The sequence below is a fragment of the Pleurodeles waltl genome, chromosome 6 (genome assembly GCF_031143425.1).
Source record: "Pleurodeles waltl isolate 20211129_DDA chromosome 6, aPleWal1.hap1.20221129, whole genome shotgun sequence".
Lineage (NCBI taxonomy): Eukaryota > Metazoa > Chordata > Amphibia > Caudata > Salamandridae > Pleurodeles > Pleurodeles waltl.
Genome location: NC_090445.1, coordinates 31,944,539 through 31,961,361, shown reverse-complemented (window position 1 = coordinate 31,961,361; position 16,823 = coordinate 31,944,539). Strand labels below are relative to the sequence as shown.

Genomic DNA, 16,823 nt, shown 5'->3' with positions numbered 1-16,823 from the left:
CCTCTTAAATGGCAAGGAAACTGAGAAACCATGGTTAGCGCCCGGTGTGCCACGGCAAGAAAGCAAAGACACGGGCCTGACCAGTCCCTAGTATCAGACTGAAAGAGAGAAGAGGGTTAGATGGGCTTGGGGTACTCTGATGAGGTATAAACTGTGGTGAGATGAATTGCTGCTAAGAATACTGAGACATGGGATGGGTGAATGTGGGATAACAGGGGTAGCTGAGGGAGATGGAATGACTGTGGCACTAGATTTACAAAGAATACACAAACGTGGATGGATGGGCCTCGGTCTTGTACCAGGAGTTGCCTGGAGTACAATGGAAGCACCACGGTACTCTCCAAAGGAGTGGACTACCGGTGACTGGGATACTGTACTGGGTGTAGACAGGATGTGACAGGCGGCTTGTGGTTCTCTACTGAGAATACACAAACGTGGATGGATGGGCCTTGGTCTTGTACCAGGTGTTGCCTGGAGTACAATGGAAGCCCGATGGTACTCTCCAAAGGAGTGTACTACCGGTGACTGGGATACTGTACTGGGTGTAGACAGGATGTGACAGGCGGCTTGTGGTTCTCTACTAAGAATACACAAACGTGGATGGATGGGCCTCGGTCTTGTAACAGGTGTTGCCTGGAGTACAATGGAAGCCCGATGGTACTCTCCAAAGGAGTGGACTACCGGTAACTGGGATTCTGTACTGGGTGTAGACAGGATGTGACGGGCGGCTTGTGGTTCTCTACTAAGGATACACAAACGTGGATGGATGGGCCTCGGTCTTGTAACAGGTGTTGCCTGGAGTACAATGGAAGCCCAATGGTACTCTCCAAAGGAGTGGACTACCGGTAACTGGGATTCTGTACTGGGTGTAGACAGGATGTGACGGGCGGCTTGTGGTTCTCTACTAAGAATACACAAACGTGGATTGGATGGGCCTCGGTCTTGTACCAGGTGTTGCCTGGAGTACAATGGAAGCCCCATTGGTACTCTCCAAAGGAGTGGACTACCGGTGACTGGGATACTGTACTGTGTATAGAGAGGATGAGACGGGCGGCTTGTGTTCTCTACTAAGAATACACAATAGAGGGCAGATTGTGTGAGGGTACTGTGCCTGGTATAACCTGGAGGAAAAGGAAGGCGCCTGGGAGTCTGCTAAGAATACACCGATGTGGGCTAGAACAGCCTGGGGCACTGTAATGGGTATATAATATGCCAAGATGAATGGCCCATGCATCGCTTTTTGCTAAGAATATCGAGCCATGGGCAGGATAGGTATAGTTTTTGCACCAGGCATAAAACGGAGTGAAATTAATGTCCCATAATATTAACCTAAGAACACATCAAGGTGGGCTGAAAAGCCTTGGGTACTGTACCAGTTGTAAAGTATGGCAAGATGGAAGGTTTCGTGGTACACTAAAAACACACCACCGTGGACTGGGTATGCCTCGAGTAGTGTGCCAGGTACAAAGTAGGGTGAGATGACTGGCGATGCATCAAACTCTACTGAGTAGACCGAGCAGTAGGATGGGTGCTGCTGGGGTAATGCACTAGGTATAAACTGAGGCGAGATGAATGGCCTGTGCATTGGACTCTGATGAGTATACTGGGACATGGGCTGGGTGCAGCTGGAGCATTGCACTAGGTATAAACTGAGGCGAGATGAATGACCTATGCATTGGACTCTGATGAGTATACTGGGACATGGGCTGGGTGCAGCTGGAGCACTGCACTAGGTATAAACTGAGGCGAGATGAAAGGCCTGTGCATTGGGCTCTGATGAGTATACTGAGACATGGGCTGGGTGCAGCTGGGGCACTGCACTAGGTATAAACTGAGGCAAGATGAAAGGCCTGTGCATTGGACTCTGATGAGTATACTGAGACATGGGCTGGGTGCTGCACTAGGTATAAACTGGAGAGAGCTTTAATGAGTAGACCAACATGTGCTGGGTGCTGCTGGGGAACTGCGCCAGGTGCAAAATAGGGCACGCTGAATGGCCAATGCATTATGCTCTACTGAGTGTACTATCACATGGGCTGGGTACAGCACTGGGTATAAATTGGGGACAGCTGAATGGCCAATGCATTATGCTCTACTGAGAGTATACTAACACATGGGCTGGGTACAGCACTAGGTATAAATTGGGGACAGCTGAATGGCCAATGCATTATGCTCTACCAAGTATACCAAGATGTGGACTGAGTGCTTCTGGGATGTTGCAACAGGAACAAACTGGGGAAAATAGATGGATACTATGAATACACTGATGTGGACTGGATAGTTTCAGGTAAAGACTAGGTATAATCCTGGGTGCGAGGAATGGTCTTGTAGAAAAGTACTGAGAATCGTGCTATCTGTGAGATAGACCCAAGGTACTGTACCTGTTTCAGATCATCCTCCAGCCGTTTGTCGACGGCATTTGTACAAATTCTCTTCCAGTTTTGCAGAGCAGCTGGCAAGGGCTTGCTGGGGATCTCCTTGTCCTCAAAGTTGACAAAGATGGCATTGTGTGGGCGGCGGGCCCTGCTGAGGCCGATTAGGTTCTCACTGGACACCTGGGGCGGGTTGTAGCCTTCCCTAGAAAGTAAGGAAATCAGGTCACAGACTTGTGCTTGTCATACTAAAATTTCACAGTGATACATGCTCACTTGCGAACAATGGTGACAACCACACAGAGTGGACCATACATTCAACTGCCCAACATGCTAATAGAGACATCACCCAACTACACTTGTCTTTCTAAGGCATCAACATTATTATTTATTTTTTTTACATGCCACTAGAGGCATAATAACTCATAGAAAACTGAAACAAGATTCTGTCAAACAAAGATATAAAACAAGCACTGGCAATATCAAAAGGTCTGGTTTATGATTTAAATTGACTTTTTGTCACTGAAGGATGTAGACTGACAATCAGTTATCCTGCAAACAGTCTGTCACTCATCTTTGCACTCATGCTTCTATTCACCTATCCACTGACTCTTGTATTCCTCCTCTGAAACAATAAGACCACACAAACTCAACCACATATTGAAGATAGAAGACTACAAGAAGAAAAAAATAAAATATGCTGCCATTTAAACACTGCTCGTAATAACAAAACTAACATAAGAGAGGGGGTCCATCTTACAGTGCGTCGTACATAGTCCATCACTGATTTAGAGTTTAAACGTGGCCAAAACATTTAGAACCAACATGCTGGCCGTCTTGGAATAGTACAACGACACACTATGGACAATAGCATCCCATAACGGTCGCCCAGTTTAGAGGAAGTTGCCATGATGTGTTGTGCAGATGACATGAGCAGCAAGCAGCCTATTCGCACGGCCAGAAAACCTGCTGTATTCTCTCGGGAAACAATAAAATAAAAAGAGAAGCAAAGAAATAAAAGGGGAAAAAATAAAAGGAGAATATTGAAGACTAAAGAACTGGTCGACCAGCTCTGAGAGTGAAGCGCCCTCGTTTTCCGTTAGATGTGCATGCGATCAGACAACACTTTCATTCACAGGGCAAGAGAGACAATGGCTGATGTGGACTGGAGTCCTCTCCTATGAAATACACAGTCATGGATGGAAGCAGAGTGGAAATGACACTCCAACAGAGCAACGGCAGAAGAGCGCTGACTCAAAGGCCATCTATGTATCTATATGGATATAAATGAATTACTTTATTATTTATTGATTTTTTTTACTATAAGATTATGGCAGACAGCTAAGCCTGGCAGGCCTTCTGAACAGATCCTAGCAAGGATTATTACAGTGCAAATCTTCTACCCCTAGGGTTTTGTCAGAGGGTGTAACCAACACCAAAATCCTTCCCTATCAAGATAACATGCGAGAGTTCATGGAACAAAATACTCAACTGCCGGCTTTAACATGGCGTGAAAACAACACACCCTTTTTAAAGGCCTGTTGGTTTTAACTTATGTGATACCTTTACCTAGTGAGCCAATCAGTCCTACAAGTGTTATCACTAACCTGTCACCGTAACCAACTCAGGCCTCTGTACTGAGCGTACGCTTTCCCACAAGGCAACCATCAGGTATAAGGTCATAAAATTTCATTACAAAAATATACAAAACTACAGTTGGCAACTCAAGATACAAACCCCTCCTGCACGTCCACTTCAAACAAGCCTAACACGGATTACCACAATGAAAACCTTATAGCCCTAGGGTATGTCACAGGGGATGTAAAACACCAAACCCGTTGACTTCATATAACAAAATACTTCTCTGCAGCCTGTAACACAGCATGATAACAATCGACAATTAACAGGGTTAGTGGCTTTAAAAATGCCTTTCTCAATGAATAAACCAAACCTACTGGCTTTGTCATAATTTTTTATAATAAGGGCATCAGACCTATGGCTTTGAGCATTACTCTTACCAGTGGATCAATGAGGCTTGTACCTTTTATCAGTGGCTTGTTACTATAAGTAACTCCGGTCTACTGCGTTGCCCATAAGCTTTCCAGCAAGGCAACCATCAGGAAGGCAGTCACAAAACTAGAAATGTAAACAACATTACAGATTGCAAAGCAAACTATTAGGTCTCCTGAGAGGGACTAACACATTTTCCATCCCCCTGGTGTGTCAGAGGGGTAATCAACACTAAGGGCCCGATTTAGATTTCGGTGCAGTAACTTGTCTGCCGAAATCTAACCCGGGCCCTAAAACCTTTGCCTTCTACAGTAAGCTGTGAGATTCCAAGTAACAAAATACTCCTCTGCAGATTTTAATACAGTAAAAACAATCCACCCTTAAAAGCTTGCTGACTTTAACATGTCCTTTCCACAATAGGTAGATCAGGCCCACTGGCATAACTTTTCATAATAAACAGATCTAGCTTATAGTCTTGGTCATTGGCTTGCCTCGGTCACCAACAAGGCCCTGCTTTACTAAGCATAAGCTTTCACACATTGTAACCAGAGAAGAACAAACATCATAATTACCTAATTACCAAAGAGAAGTGGTTTAATAGTATCTCAGTGGCATTTGTGTGGCATCAAAGGGCAAGCTCCATCCATCGCACTGGCATGGGTGTGACCTGAAAGGTCAAACACAATAGCTTTGCCTGCCTTATGCAGCTGGATAAACCAATGATCACAGCTGGGTGGAGTGGAGGCACTCTTCCTGTGGAAGTACACAGCTTCTGACACACCAAAAGCTGTACTTGGGTAATCATAATCTGGGCAGAGCCACAGTCCCTCTACTCCAGAAAGCATTTTTTTTTCTTCAATCACATAAGGTCTAGAAAGTGCTTAATATGTTTTTATGGTGCATGTGGGTTACTGTGGTTTGTAATAGTGCTCCAGGTTAAACGGGGCGATGGAAGCAGTCCTACCTAAAGACTCGACAAACCATAGTACTACATTTCTGCACGACTGTCTTTACTACTGCATCAGTACCTTCGCAGTAATGTTTTAGGGGAGACCAACATATGTTTCACGTCTCAAAGACACCTTTCCTAAAAGGCTTGTAAACCAGATGACCTGCCTCAATCTAGTCCGAACACTCCTATCACATGTATGTAGCACACAAACAATCCAGTACCGGGAACAAACCCCCCCCATACAAAGTTTTGCAAAAGCACATCACACCTGATTTTTAGTTCCGATAACCACGTGTAGTTCCTGCCCATGCACCTGAATCCTGACCTGCAGTACCGCTTGCTAGTCCAGTCCTCGGCGCCAGGCGCCTCTACAAATGTAAGAAACATCCCGGCTGCAGCAAACTTACAGCTCTTCTCCAGTGCTCTTCCAGCCTGACTTGAAATACTTCTCCCTGTACAAACCAACAGACTCCATGATCTTACTCCAAACTTCTCAATCTGCAAACATGTGCATGTTGGGGTGCACAGGTCTATACAATGAGCACGCTTTTCTGACTACTCACTACATGCTTGTGGATGTGAGGTGCGCAGCTGTCCTTGGATAGAACTCCTCACTCTACAGGCATGCGTTAGGTGCAAACTCTGTACTACGATAAGTCTGTTCACTTTACGTCCATATGCGTGTGTGCAGGGCACAAATGTACTCTGATCAGCTCACTTACTCTACTGTGGTACCTTGGGATGACCACATCTGCTTCTCTTTGCAGGTGGGTATGTGTGATGTACATCTGCATTCCCTTATCAGACAGGTCACTCTACATGGATGTGAAGTGCTCACTCAGCATGTCAGGTGCTTACATCTGTACTATGGTCATGGATCAGTTACTTTAATGTGTCTGTGCTTGTGGGGACTAAGCATGCACTTTGAGCACAGAATGCTTGCAGGCATGTGCAAGCTGGTCTGTGATGCTCACACCTGTACAATGATCAGACACTGCTCACTCTGGAGAAATGTTCGTGTTTGTAAAGTGTACACAACCACACTTTGAAAATACTGCTTGAGCTAGTAACTTGTTTGTGATTAATTAGTACATAAATTTACATTTTGGTGATTGCGTTCTATCCACAGATTGGGGGTGGAAGGTTTACGCATAAACACTCTAATAAGACTGCTCACTTTACAGATGAGTGTTCACTTAGTGAGTGTGCCATGTGAGCCGTGAAATACGTGCTATACTCAAACTGCTATATCTGCAAGCATGTGCAATTTGCCCACTGTTCCCTTTGCACGTTTGCATTCGAGGTGCACACAGCAGACGACTCACTTGTCAGGCGTGTCTACATGCAATGGTGACTGCTCACTCTGCAGACGTGTGCAACGCGCACATATATGTGTACTCTGACAGAACACTGCTCAATCTTCGAAGGAGTGCATTGGATGTGCACTCAGCGACTGCTCAACCTGCAGAAACATCCATGGTGTGTGTGTGGTGAACCCATACACATTTTGATCAGATCCCAGGTAATAACTCTCAAGGTGATACCTCATGTACTTCAGTAGGTCAGATGGTCGAGCACATGCCAGACACTATTCTGCCCATCTGTGGCCATGTTAAAGCAAACTTTGCAAGCGCCTGCGACTCGCGCCTTGTTTACTTATGTTCTAAACTCTGCTCAAGGTTAATGGTGAGAAGCCCACGGCTGCAGCTGGGAGAATGGGCAGATTTCACTTGTGCTGCTTGGATAGCAAACATGATAACAGCTGTGGCTGGCAGTAGGGCTTCCAAAATTCCACTGCACCCTTCCACACGTGTGTGCCACGTGACCATAAGGATATCGCTGCACTCATTTAAGAAAAAGTAAACTGACAGGAGCTTGGGAAGGATGGGGAGGCTACCAAGCATTCCCCTCTTCATATTAACCTGGCATTTCAACCGGAAGAGAAACGCAAGAGCGCTTACTCGCCTTGTGGCAAACTGACTACCGGTGGAACACATACTATGCCATGACTTACCCTTCTCCCATGGCAGGGACAAGCTCTGACACATCTGACATGGTCCCCCTACATAGGCTCTCTACAGGTGATTTACCAAATTCTGTGTAGGCGCTTGGACAAAGGTCCTCTCCAAGACTTGTACAAGCTGCTGCTTTTTCTCGCAAGCCTTGGGATGGTTCTCTAGCAAAAGTGACATTCATGACACTCCTCTGGACATTTTCCATCAATTACTTTGCTGATCATCCTCAAAATTGGATTGGGAAGTCTGGGGGGGGGGGATCACCTTTCTCCCGCCCCTCAAAAAGCCAGGCTATACGGTGAGTAGCAGTGGTAGAGGTGAGGTGTTGGCCCAAGTGCACAGGCCTGTAACTCTGCGGACAGCTTTCCTACGGTTCCTCCCTGTTTAAAGATCCATCTATTTCCCCTTGATGGGGGTCTCTTGCCTTCTTTGTGTGGGGCATGTGTGCAGGAGTGAATTGGGAAGCATTCAGTTGCCTGCAGGTGTACCTTGCCTAGCCCTACACACTGAAGATGAGGTGTGAAGAGCTGTCTGTGAGAAGTTAGCGCTTCATTACAAGGGGAGTGGAAAGGAGGCGCTGTAGCACAGGTGCCCTACACAACGTAGATTCAGAAACATGTTTACCTTTTTGTGATGTTAAGGAAGAGGAATGTGAACACATATAGCGAAGTGACCCTAAACCAGCAGCAGAGCAGACCTAAACCAGCTGAGGCATGGCCTCAATGCTTTAATGCACAAACAATGCAGTCAATAGTCAGCCTGCCCTTGCACGCGTGCAATACATGTGGCGTGTGTGCACGTGTGGTCTTTTTGAAACTCATGTGTTCTTGCTTCACACGGGCTGCCCTTATCCAGGACGGGAGGCTGGGCCTGCCTGTACCCATGCCCAGGAGCCCCTCCCCAAAATCTGCTTTGCCGGCTGAGTGGGGGATGCTGTCAGTGTATTCTCTTGGTTAGAGGAGATTTCACCCTACAAAGGGGTTCTACAAAATCATCTTCATCTTGAGTGGTCGGACCTGTGACTCCTTCATGCAGAAAGAAAAGTACGCTTTACTAGATTAGGGACACTTTCAAACTTAAGAAAATGCCATCCCTTTGGTGGGCAAGCAGGTCATTGCCAGCCAAGTGGGATAAACACTCACATCCTTGAATCAATAGATGTGCCTCGTTTTGACTTCAAGGAGGCGTACCAAGGCAGGGAAGGAACACTGCCAGAATCTGAACCTCTGCCGTATTGTTCCTCTTCCTCCTGACTGGGTCCAAGTCAAGATTCCTGCGTGAACTTTTGCTGCTGGATGCAGAGCTTAAATGCCTGAAAGATCAGTTAGACTGCACCTAACACGAGAAGTGACGAGCTTTGTCTTCAACGCCAAGACTCAAAAGCAACCCTGAACTGCTCCACTGGTTGTGGTGGTGATCTTTGTTGTGTGGGTGGTGGCAATTAGTGATTTTGGACCTACAAACAAAGGACCGGACATATGAAAGGATTTAGCATTTCTTAATGGAATGAATCACAATTTCGGTCCATTCAGAAATTATAGATTGCCTTTTCATATGTACAAAGGCCAATAGGGAATCGTAAAATGCGATTTCTACTTAGCAGAAATCACATTTTGCGATTCCTTTAATAGGAAATCGCAAATATGGATTTCCTATTTGCGATTTCCTAAACACATGTACAAAGCACTTCCTAAATGAGAGATGGCCATTTAAGAAATGCTATCACCATAGACTCCAAGTCGATGGTAACCCTGTGCAATTTTTAAAAATGCACCCAAAATGCATTTTTTAACACGCCATGTTGCAGGCACATGCCCCTAGGGCATTTGTGTACTTTACATGTGCACCACTTTTTTTGTGGGGGGGGGGAAGCAACAAGGGGGTTGGAGGCCAATAGGCACTCTTGGTTTTGCATTTCCTAATTTGTGATTTCCTATTCTGTGTCCTGCAGCACGGTGTCACTGCGCCTGATTTAGTAGCACGTCTGGGGTCAAACCTCAGCCTAAACAAACAAGCCACATATCATTGATTTGTGTGTTATTTTTATTTCTCTATTTATTTGTACTTTACTTTCCCTGGACATTGGTGTGACTAAGTGCTGTACTGTCTCAGGGTTTCTAACCCTCCCGCTGACTAATAAGACCGACCGCCCCCACAGCCTAGAGAGTGTCAGCTGCCCACAGGGAGTAACTTGGTTATCTAATAAGAATCCAATATTGTTGTTGCCCCGGGACACCAATGGTAAACAACAGCCCCAACAAAGTGTACTGCCCCATAATCAGAGCCTCAATGCCCCAAGAAAGGGGCCCACTGTAGGTAGCAGCTCTGTCCACTGTCCTATCAAGAGGCATTACACAACCGTCCCACCGCTGGCACCACTTGAAGGTCTGCCAAGTCTCCCCTGCAGGCCAACAGGAGCACACTGTCCTTAATAAGGAGGGGTTGAGCCTGTTACCGATTGGGGCATGTTATTCAATGTCATCAACCACGGGCCTATCTGCTCCATACCTGGATTCAGGCATGTGGTACATGGTCACAAAAGCCCCTCAATAACAGTGTTTCTATGAGCCGACTGGGCCCAACTCGCAAAGAAGTCAGAAACTTGCCTCTATCTGTTGCAGCTTCAAAAAAAACACTTGCATGCATTAACATTTCTGCATTTGAACTTCTAGAAAGTATACATTTGCAACTGCATCAAAGTAAAGCATCAGTGCATTTGCACCAAGCAACCTTTTGTTGGTTCCCCACAGGGATTTATTTTTCCAGTGGAGTACCCCAATCTCTTACAACTCCATCAGTTTGGGGGTGTCCTCTCCTCTCGTAGAAGCATAACTCTGAGCAAATCAAGAATAAATATGTGGCCTTTGGCAGGACAGGGGACGAGCCGTAAAATGTTTGAGAATACCCAAAAATCTACAAGTGTTCGGACGTCACTTGACTTCACAGATTTATCCACCCCCAAAGGCGCATAACTTACTTGTCAATACATTTATTAATCCTTAAATATACGCCACATTGGTGTTATTTTACATGCGAGTAAATACAGTTCCAACTGTAAATTCATATTTTGTGAATCACAAACCTTAATTTTCAGCTATTAATTACAAGACACACGCTGTAGAGTCAAGCTGACAGCGTAATGTCCTGAAGACTCTTAGGAACTATTCCGATACACCAGTATTTTAAAATTTACCCAAGGGCTTTGCTCCAAAAAGTGGTAAAACCTGCTACTGCCATATCTTTGCACGTGCGCGTTTTAGCACTGCCAATCTGGGAAATCAGAACCAACACATGTCTGACTATGGCAGGAGAGAGTCCCAATGACGTCAGTGCCCCGGGGTATGACCTGCATTAGAAGAAACAATCACGCCACTTCCTACTGGAATGCAGGTGGACATTAATGATCAGCAGCAGAGCACTGCATAGTCATATGTAAAACTCACAGCAATTATTTTTCACCAGGGCACATATACACAGTAGCGTGTGATCAGATGCAGAAGTGTGCAGCGTAGGCGTGGGGCCACATGCAGGTGTGTGCAAAGGGAGGTGTGCAACCAGATCACATGCAAGAGCCTGTAATGGGAGTTGTGTGAGACCAAACCTTAGGCAGGAGCATGCAATGAGAAGTATGTGACTAGATCACATTCAAGGGGATGCATGTGAGACCAGACGACATGTAGAGTGTATGATGGGAGTCATATCAGACCAGACCACACGCAGGAGCATGCAATGGGAGGCATGTGAGAGCAGACCATATATAGGAGCATGCAATAGGAGGCATGTGAGACAACACCAAGAGCAAGAGCATGCAGTGGGAGGCATGGGAGACCAGACCACATGTAGAGTGTATGATGGGAGTCATATCAGACCAGACCGCACGCAGGAGCATGCAATGGGAGGCATGTGAGAGCAGACCATATATAGGAGCATGCAATAGGAGGCATGTGAGACAACACCATGAGCAAGAGCATGCAGTGGGAGGCATGGGAGACCAGACCACACAAAGGAGCAAGAAATGGGAGATGAGTGACCATATCACATGCAGGTGCATCCTATGGGAAGCATGTGAGACAACACCATATGTAGGAACATGCAATAGGAGGCGCTTGAGACCACATGCAAGTGCAAGCAATAAGAGTTGTGTGAGGTCATATTACATTGAGGTGAATGCGAGGCGTGTCAGATCAGACCACATGCAGTATCTGTAAGGGGCAGCAGAACCACACACGTGCATGCACGTCTTCCATAAACACAGTGATGCCAGACCTGTGCTGTACGTCCGGTCGGTAGTAATAGTCCACAGGGTTGTCCAAGCGAGAGAATATGGGAGGAGGAATGTACAGTGGGACATCCTGGGTGAAGAATTCTTCTCTCTGAGGTTCCCGCAGCAGAAGTTTGTCGTACATGGAGACGGGCTTCCCATCTGTGTCCGTGTGCACCGCCAGGTACTGGAAGTCACACATTCCTAGGGATTAGTGCAGACAGAAGAGGAGGCTGAAAACGACAATATTCAAGTGTGGCTGCAGACCAGACACAAGTCCCGCATCTGAGCTCCAAGAACAAACACACACACTGAGAATGTGAGCTGCCTCTGTCAGACATACTCAAATGTGTGTTGCTACCTCACGCGCTGTCTCGCTGTGCACTACCGCATTCTATTCCGCCTCAGCGTGTGCTGCTTCTTTATTCTATTCCACATCAATGTGTGTGGCCACCTCACGTGGTGGCTCCACGTGTGCTTGTCCCTCCTTCAACTCTGCCTTAGCCTGTGCTGCTACCCCATGTGCTGCCTCCATGTATGCTGCTACCTCAGAGTGCTCTGCCTGGGCGTCTGCTGCTACCCCATGTGCTGCCTCCATGTATGCTGCTACCTCAGTGTGCTCTGCCTGGGCGTCTGCTGCAACCCCATGTGCTGCCTCCATCTATGCTGCAACCTCAGTCTGCTTTGCCTGGGCGTGTGCTGCTACCCCATGTGCTCCCTACATGTCTCCTGCTTCCTCAGTCTGCTCAGCCTGGGCGTGTGCTGCTACCCCATGTGCTGCCTCCATGTCTCCTGCTTCCTCAGTCTGCTCTGCCTGGGGCGTGTGCTGCTACCCCATGTGCTGCCTACATGTATGCTGCTACCTCAGTCTGCTCTGCCTGGGGCGTGTGCTGCTACCCCATGTGCTGCCTACATGTATGCTGCTACCTCAGTCTGCTCTGCCTGGGGCGTGTGCTGCTACCCCATGTGCTGCCTACAGGTATGCTGCTACCTCAGTCTGCTCTGCTACCCCATGTGCTGCCTACATGTATGCTGCTACGTCAGTCTGCTCTGCCTGGGCGTGTGCTGCTACCCCATGTGCTGCCTACATGTCTCCTGCTTCCTCAGTCTGCTCTGCCTGGGGCGTGTGCTGCTACCCCATGTGCTGCCTACATGTATGCTGCTACCTCAGTCTGCTCTGCCTGGGCGTGTGCTGCTACCCCATGTGCTGCCTACATGTATGCTGCTACCTCAGTCTGCTCTGCCTGGGCATGTGCTGCTACTCCCTGCGTTGCCTCCATGTGATCTACTACGTCATTCTATTAGGCCTCAGTGTGTGCTGCTATCTCGTACGGTGCCTTCATGTGTGCAGCTACCCCAGTATATTCTACCTCGTGTGCTGCTTTCATGTGTGCTGCTACCACCTCATCCTGAACCATCACACAGCGTGCTGCTATCTCAGTCAGTCCTCTGTGTGCTGCTAGTGCCTCATTCTGATCTGTGCCACGCGTGTTGCTGTCCCAGCCCTCCCTTTCAAGTCTGCTGCCGCCGCAGCCTATCCTGCCTCATTCCATTTTACCTTGATACGGTCTAGCGTCTCCTGCTGCTGCCTCAGTCTCCTACTGACTGCTCCTACTGCAGCCTGTTAGGCCTCATATCCTGCTAGCTTTGTCCGCTGCAGCTTACTCTGCCCTGCTTCCATTCTACCTCTGTTTGCGGGTGTTGACTCAGTCAATCCTACCTCATTCCATTTTATCTTCCTGCAGCTGCTGCCTCAGTCTGCCCAGTCTTGATGTCTCTCCTACTGCTGACGCGCTGCACCTCTCAGCCTGTGCTGCTGCCTCAGTCGGCTCAGCCTCATGGCTATATTAGTCTGCACGCTTTTGTTATTTTCTGTTTCCATTCCTCCTGTGTTTGTGGATCTTGGCTCAGTCCATCCTGCCTCAATCCAACCTGCCGCCTTGTGTGCTGATACCCAACTCAGCCCTACCTCATCTGCTGCTGAGTCGGTGTGCCCTGCCTCGTTCTACCCTGCCTCGTTCTACCCTGCCTCAGTATCACTGTCTCAGTGTGCACTGCCGTGCTGGGTGTTTGCCCTGCCTCCACATGTACGGCTACTGCACTGGCCTGTTCCACTGAGGGCGAAGGAGTGCAGGGTTATTACAATTTAAAAGATACACAATTATTTTCAACATAAGATTCACACAAAACATTCTGGTTATGATGTATAATCGAATCCCTCAACAAAATACTCAGGAGAAAAATCCTAAAGAAAATCAGGACATTTATTCACTCCGATTCCAGCTTCACCTCCGAGGAAAGAGCCTTCCCTACAGTGGCCATCATATGCAGTATCTAGGTTCAGGACACACCTGCCCTGCCTTGTCCTTAAACAACAATAATAATACATACTTTATTTATTTATAAAAGCTTTATATAGTGCGCACATGACCCACCGGGGTATCAGAGCGCTTTAAAAATGGTCATGCAGAACGATACAAGTAAAGCAGGAAACACATATCCGAAGCGGAATAACGCTGAAGATATACAACACTATATGACACACTACATGACATACCCAACGTGAAATACCCTACACGACAAACCCATCACACACTTGTGTTGACCCTATGAGAAACGTGCGGATCAGCAACAGAAGGTCCAATCGGACAGATAAACCTACAGTAAAGTATATTATGACTAGTCAGCACCCCACCAAGAGAGAAGCAGAGGAGCACCTTGAAACTTGTAGACCGTGCTGATGATGCCCAAGATGTCCATTCTCAGTCTCTGCTGGGGTTCAGGCCCACGAGGTGTGGGGACACCATCCGCAGGACGCTTCCGCCGCCCGGTCTTTCGCCTCACACGCAGTAACATGCTGGTGGTCGGGAAGCGGTCGGCGCACACAGGATGACAGTAGGGGTCCTTAGGACGGAAGTACAACTCAAGTCTCTTGGAGGGGTCAGCGTGAATCTATTGAAGAAAGGAAAACATAACAAAAGTTGGGGGGGAAAAAAAGAGCATCTTGAAGAATTCTCATGAAAAAATATGTAGATTTGTAGGCAAGTCACTGCCTTTCTGTGTCATACCTCACTACATTAATATATATGTATATATATACACATACACACACACACACACACCACAAGGCCTGCTTCAAGTGAATTTTAAGGATAGTATAAGTCACACAAGACTTCTGTTCCTCTTGCATCATACTGAATATGCCATGACTTCTTGGGAACCGATAATGCGCTTGTAATGTAAAGTTTGGGATGCTCTGTTCTGTATATTTAGATAGAACAGAGCATCCCAAAATGTAGATTACAAGCAGTCTGGTCACACACCTCCAACTGCACGGTCCTGCCTGTGGTCGGGACACATACTTCACAGTGCACGCTACTGTATGTGGTGTTGTCACATACCTCACATTGCTCGCTCCGGAATGTGGTCTTGTCACGCACCTTAAATTGCACATTTTTGCATGTGGTCTGGTCATACACCTTACACAGCATGCTTCTGCGTGTGGTTTGGACACACTCCTCACATTGCATGCTCCTGCACATGGTCTGGTCACACACCACACATTGCATGCTCCTGCAGATGGTGTGCTCGCACCACTCTTATTCAACACATCTGCATGTGGTTTGTCATGCACCTCCAAGTGGTCTGGTCACACACTTCACATTGCACGCTCCAGCATGTGGTCTGGTCACACACCTCACATTGCACGCTCCAGCATGTGGTCTGGTCACACACCTTACATTGCACGCTCCAGCATGTGGTCTGGTCACACACCTTACATTGCACGCTCCTGCATGTGGTCTAGTCACAAACTTTACATTGCACGCTCCTGCATGTGGTCTGGTCACACACCTCACATTGCACACTCCTACATGGGGTCTAGTCACAAACCTTACATTGTACACTCCTACATGTGGTCTGGTCACGCACCTCACATTGCACACATACCTGCATGTGGTCTGGTCACGCACCTCACATTTGTTGCACGCTCTTACATGTGGTCTGGTCACAAACCTTACTTTACACGCTCCTGAATGTGGTCTGGTCACAAACCTCACATTGCACGATCCTCCATGTGGACTGGCCACACACTTAACATTGCACGATTTTGCATATGGTCTAGTTACACACCTCACACTGCCTGCTCCTGCATGTGGTCTGGTCCCATACCTCACACTGCACACCTCACATTGCATGCTCCTCTGCATGTGGTCTGGTTACACACCTCACACTGCACACACCTGCATGTGGTCTGGTCACACAATTCACATTGCACGCTCCTGCATGTGGTCTGGTCACACACCTTACATTGCACGCTCTTCCATGTGGACTGGTCACACACCTCACATTGCATGCTTTGCATGTGGTCTAGTTACACACCTTACATTGCACGCTCCTGCGTGTGGTCGGGTCACACACCTCACATTGCGTGCTCCTACAGGTGGTCTGGTCACACAACTCACATTGCACACACCTGCATGTGGTCTGGTCACACAAGTCACATAGCACGCTCCTGCATGGTTTGTCACGCACATCCATGTTGTCTGGTCACACACCTTCTTATGCTGACAATTCTAGCTTCACTTCCATTAGAGGCTATATGTATATATAGAACAGAGCATCCCAAACTTTGCGTTAGAAGCACAGCACAGGTCACCAAGAAGTTTTATGGCATATCCATTTTGACTGCAGAGGAAGAGAACCGTTGAGTGACTTATAGTATCCCTAATATGCACCTGAACCGGGCACATCACCCATAGAACACCGCCATCATGAGAACTGTAGGCCATCTTTGAAACACAAGAGTTTATTCGAAGTGTTTGAAAAATATATGTTTTGCAATTAGAAAGCCTGGCTGCCTAGGATTTAACATGCACCTGGGTTATTTTTAACCAGACTGGATGGTCTGCGTCTAGTCTCTTGTTTATTGCCATTTAAAGCCCAGTAAGACAGTGCGGTGCTGGTGAGTCAGGAGGGGAGCATCCATTTATAAGGAGCAGGGAAATGTGTGGGTTCTGGAACTAATGATTTTGAGAAGCACCAGGGCTGCGCTGCTTTTCAGAAGCTGAGGTTCACATGGTCATTGTTTTGAGTCGAGAAGGGTGTTCTGAAGGCCAGTATCTTATGCATGAGCTGTTGATGCAACAGAATAAGATCATAAGGAAATTGTATTCAGTGGTCTGCATGTGTATAATTTAACAAGTGGCCCTAAA

The 16,823-nt window shown here is 47.3% G+C and overlaps 1 protein-coding gene across 1 annotated transcript in view; it reads right to left on the bottom strand.

Moving 5' to 3' along the window:
- GTF3C5 (general transcription factor IIIC subunit 5) overlaps positions 1-16,823 on the bottom strand; it is a 62,918-nt gene that overhangs the window by 34,889 nt on the left and 11,206 nt on the right. The window contains exons 2-4 of the mRNA XM_069237132.1: positions 14,328-14,562; positions 11,616-11,814; positions 2,382-2,577 (exon numbers count right to left, since the gene is read on the bottom strand). Of these exons, the coding sequence (XP_069093233.1) occupies positions 2,382-2,577; positions 11,616-11,814; positions 14,328-14,562 (630 nt within the window). The remainder of the gene's footprint in view (positions 1-2,381; positions 2,578-11,615; positions 11,815-14,327; positions 14,563-16,823) is intronic.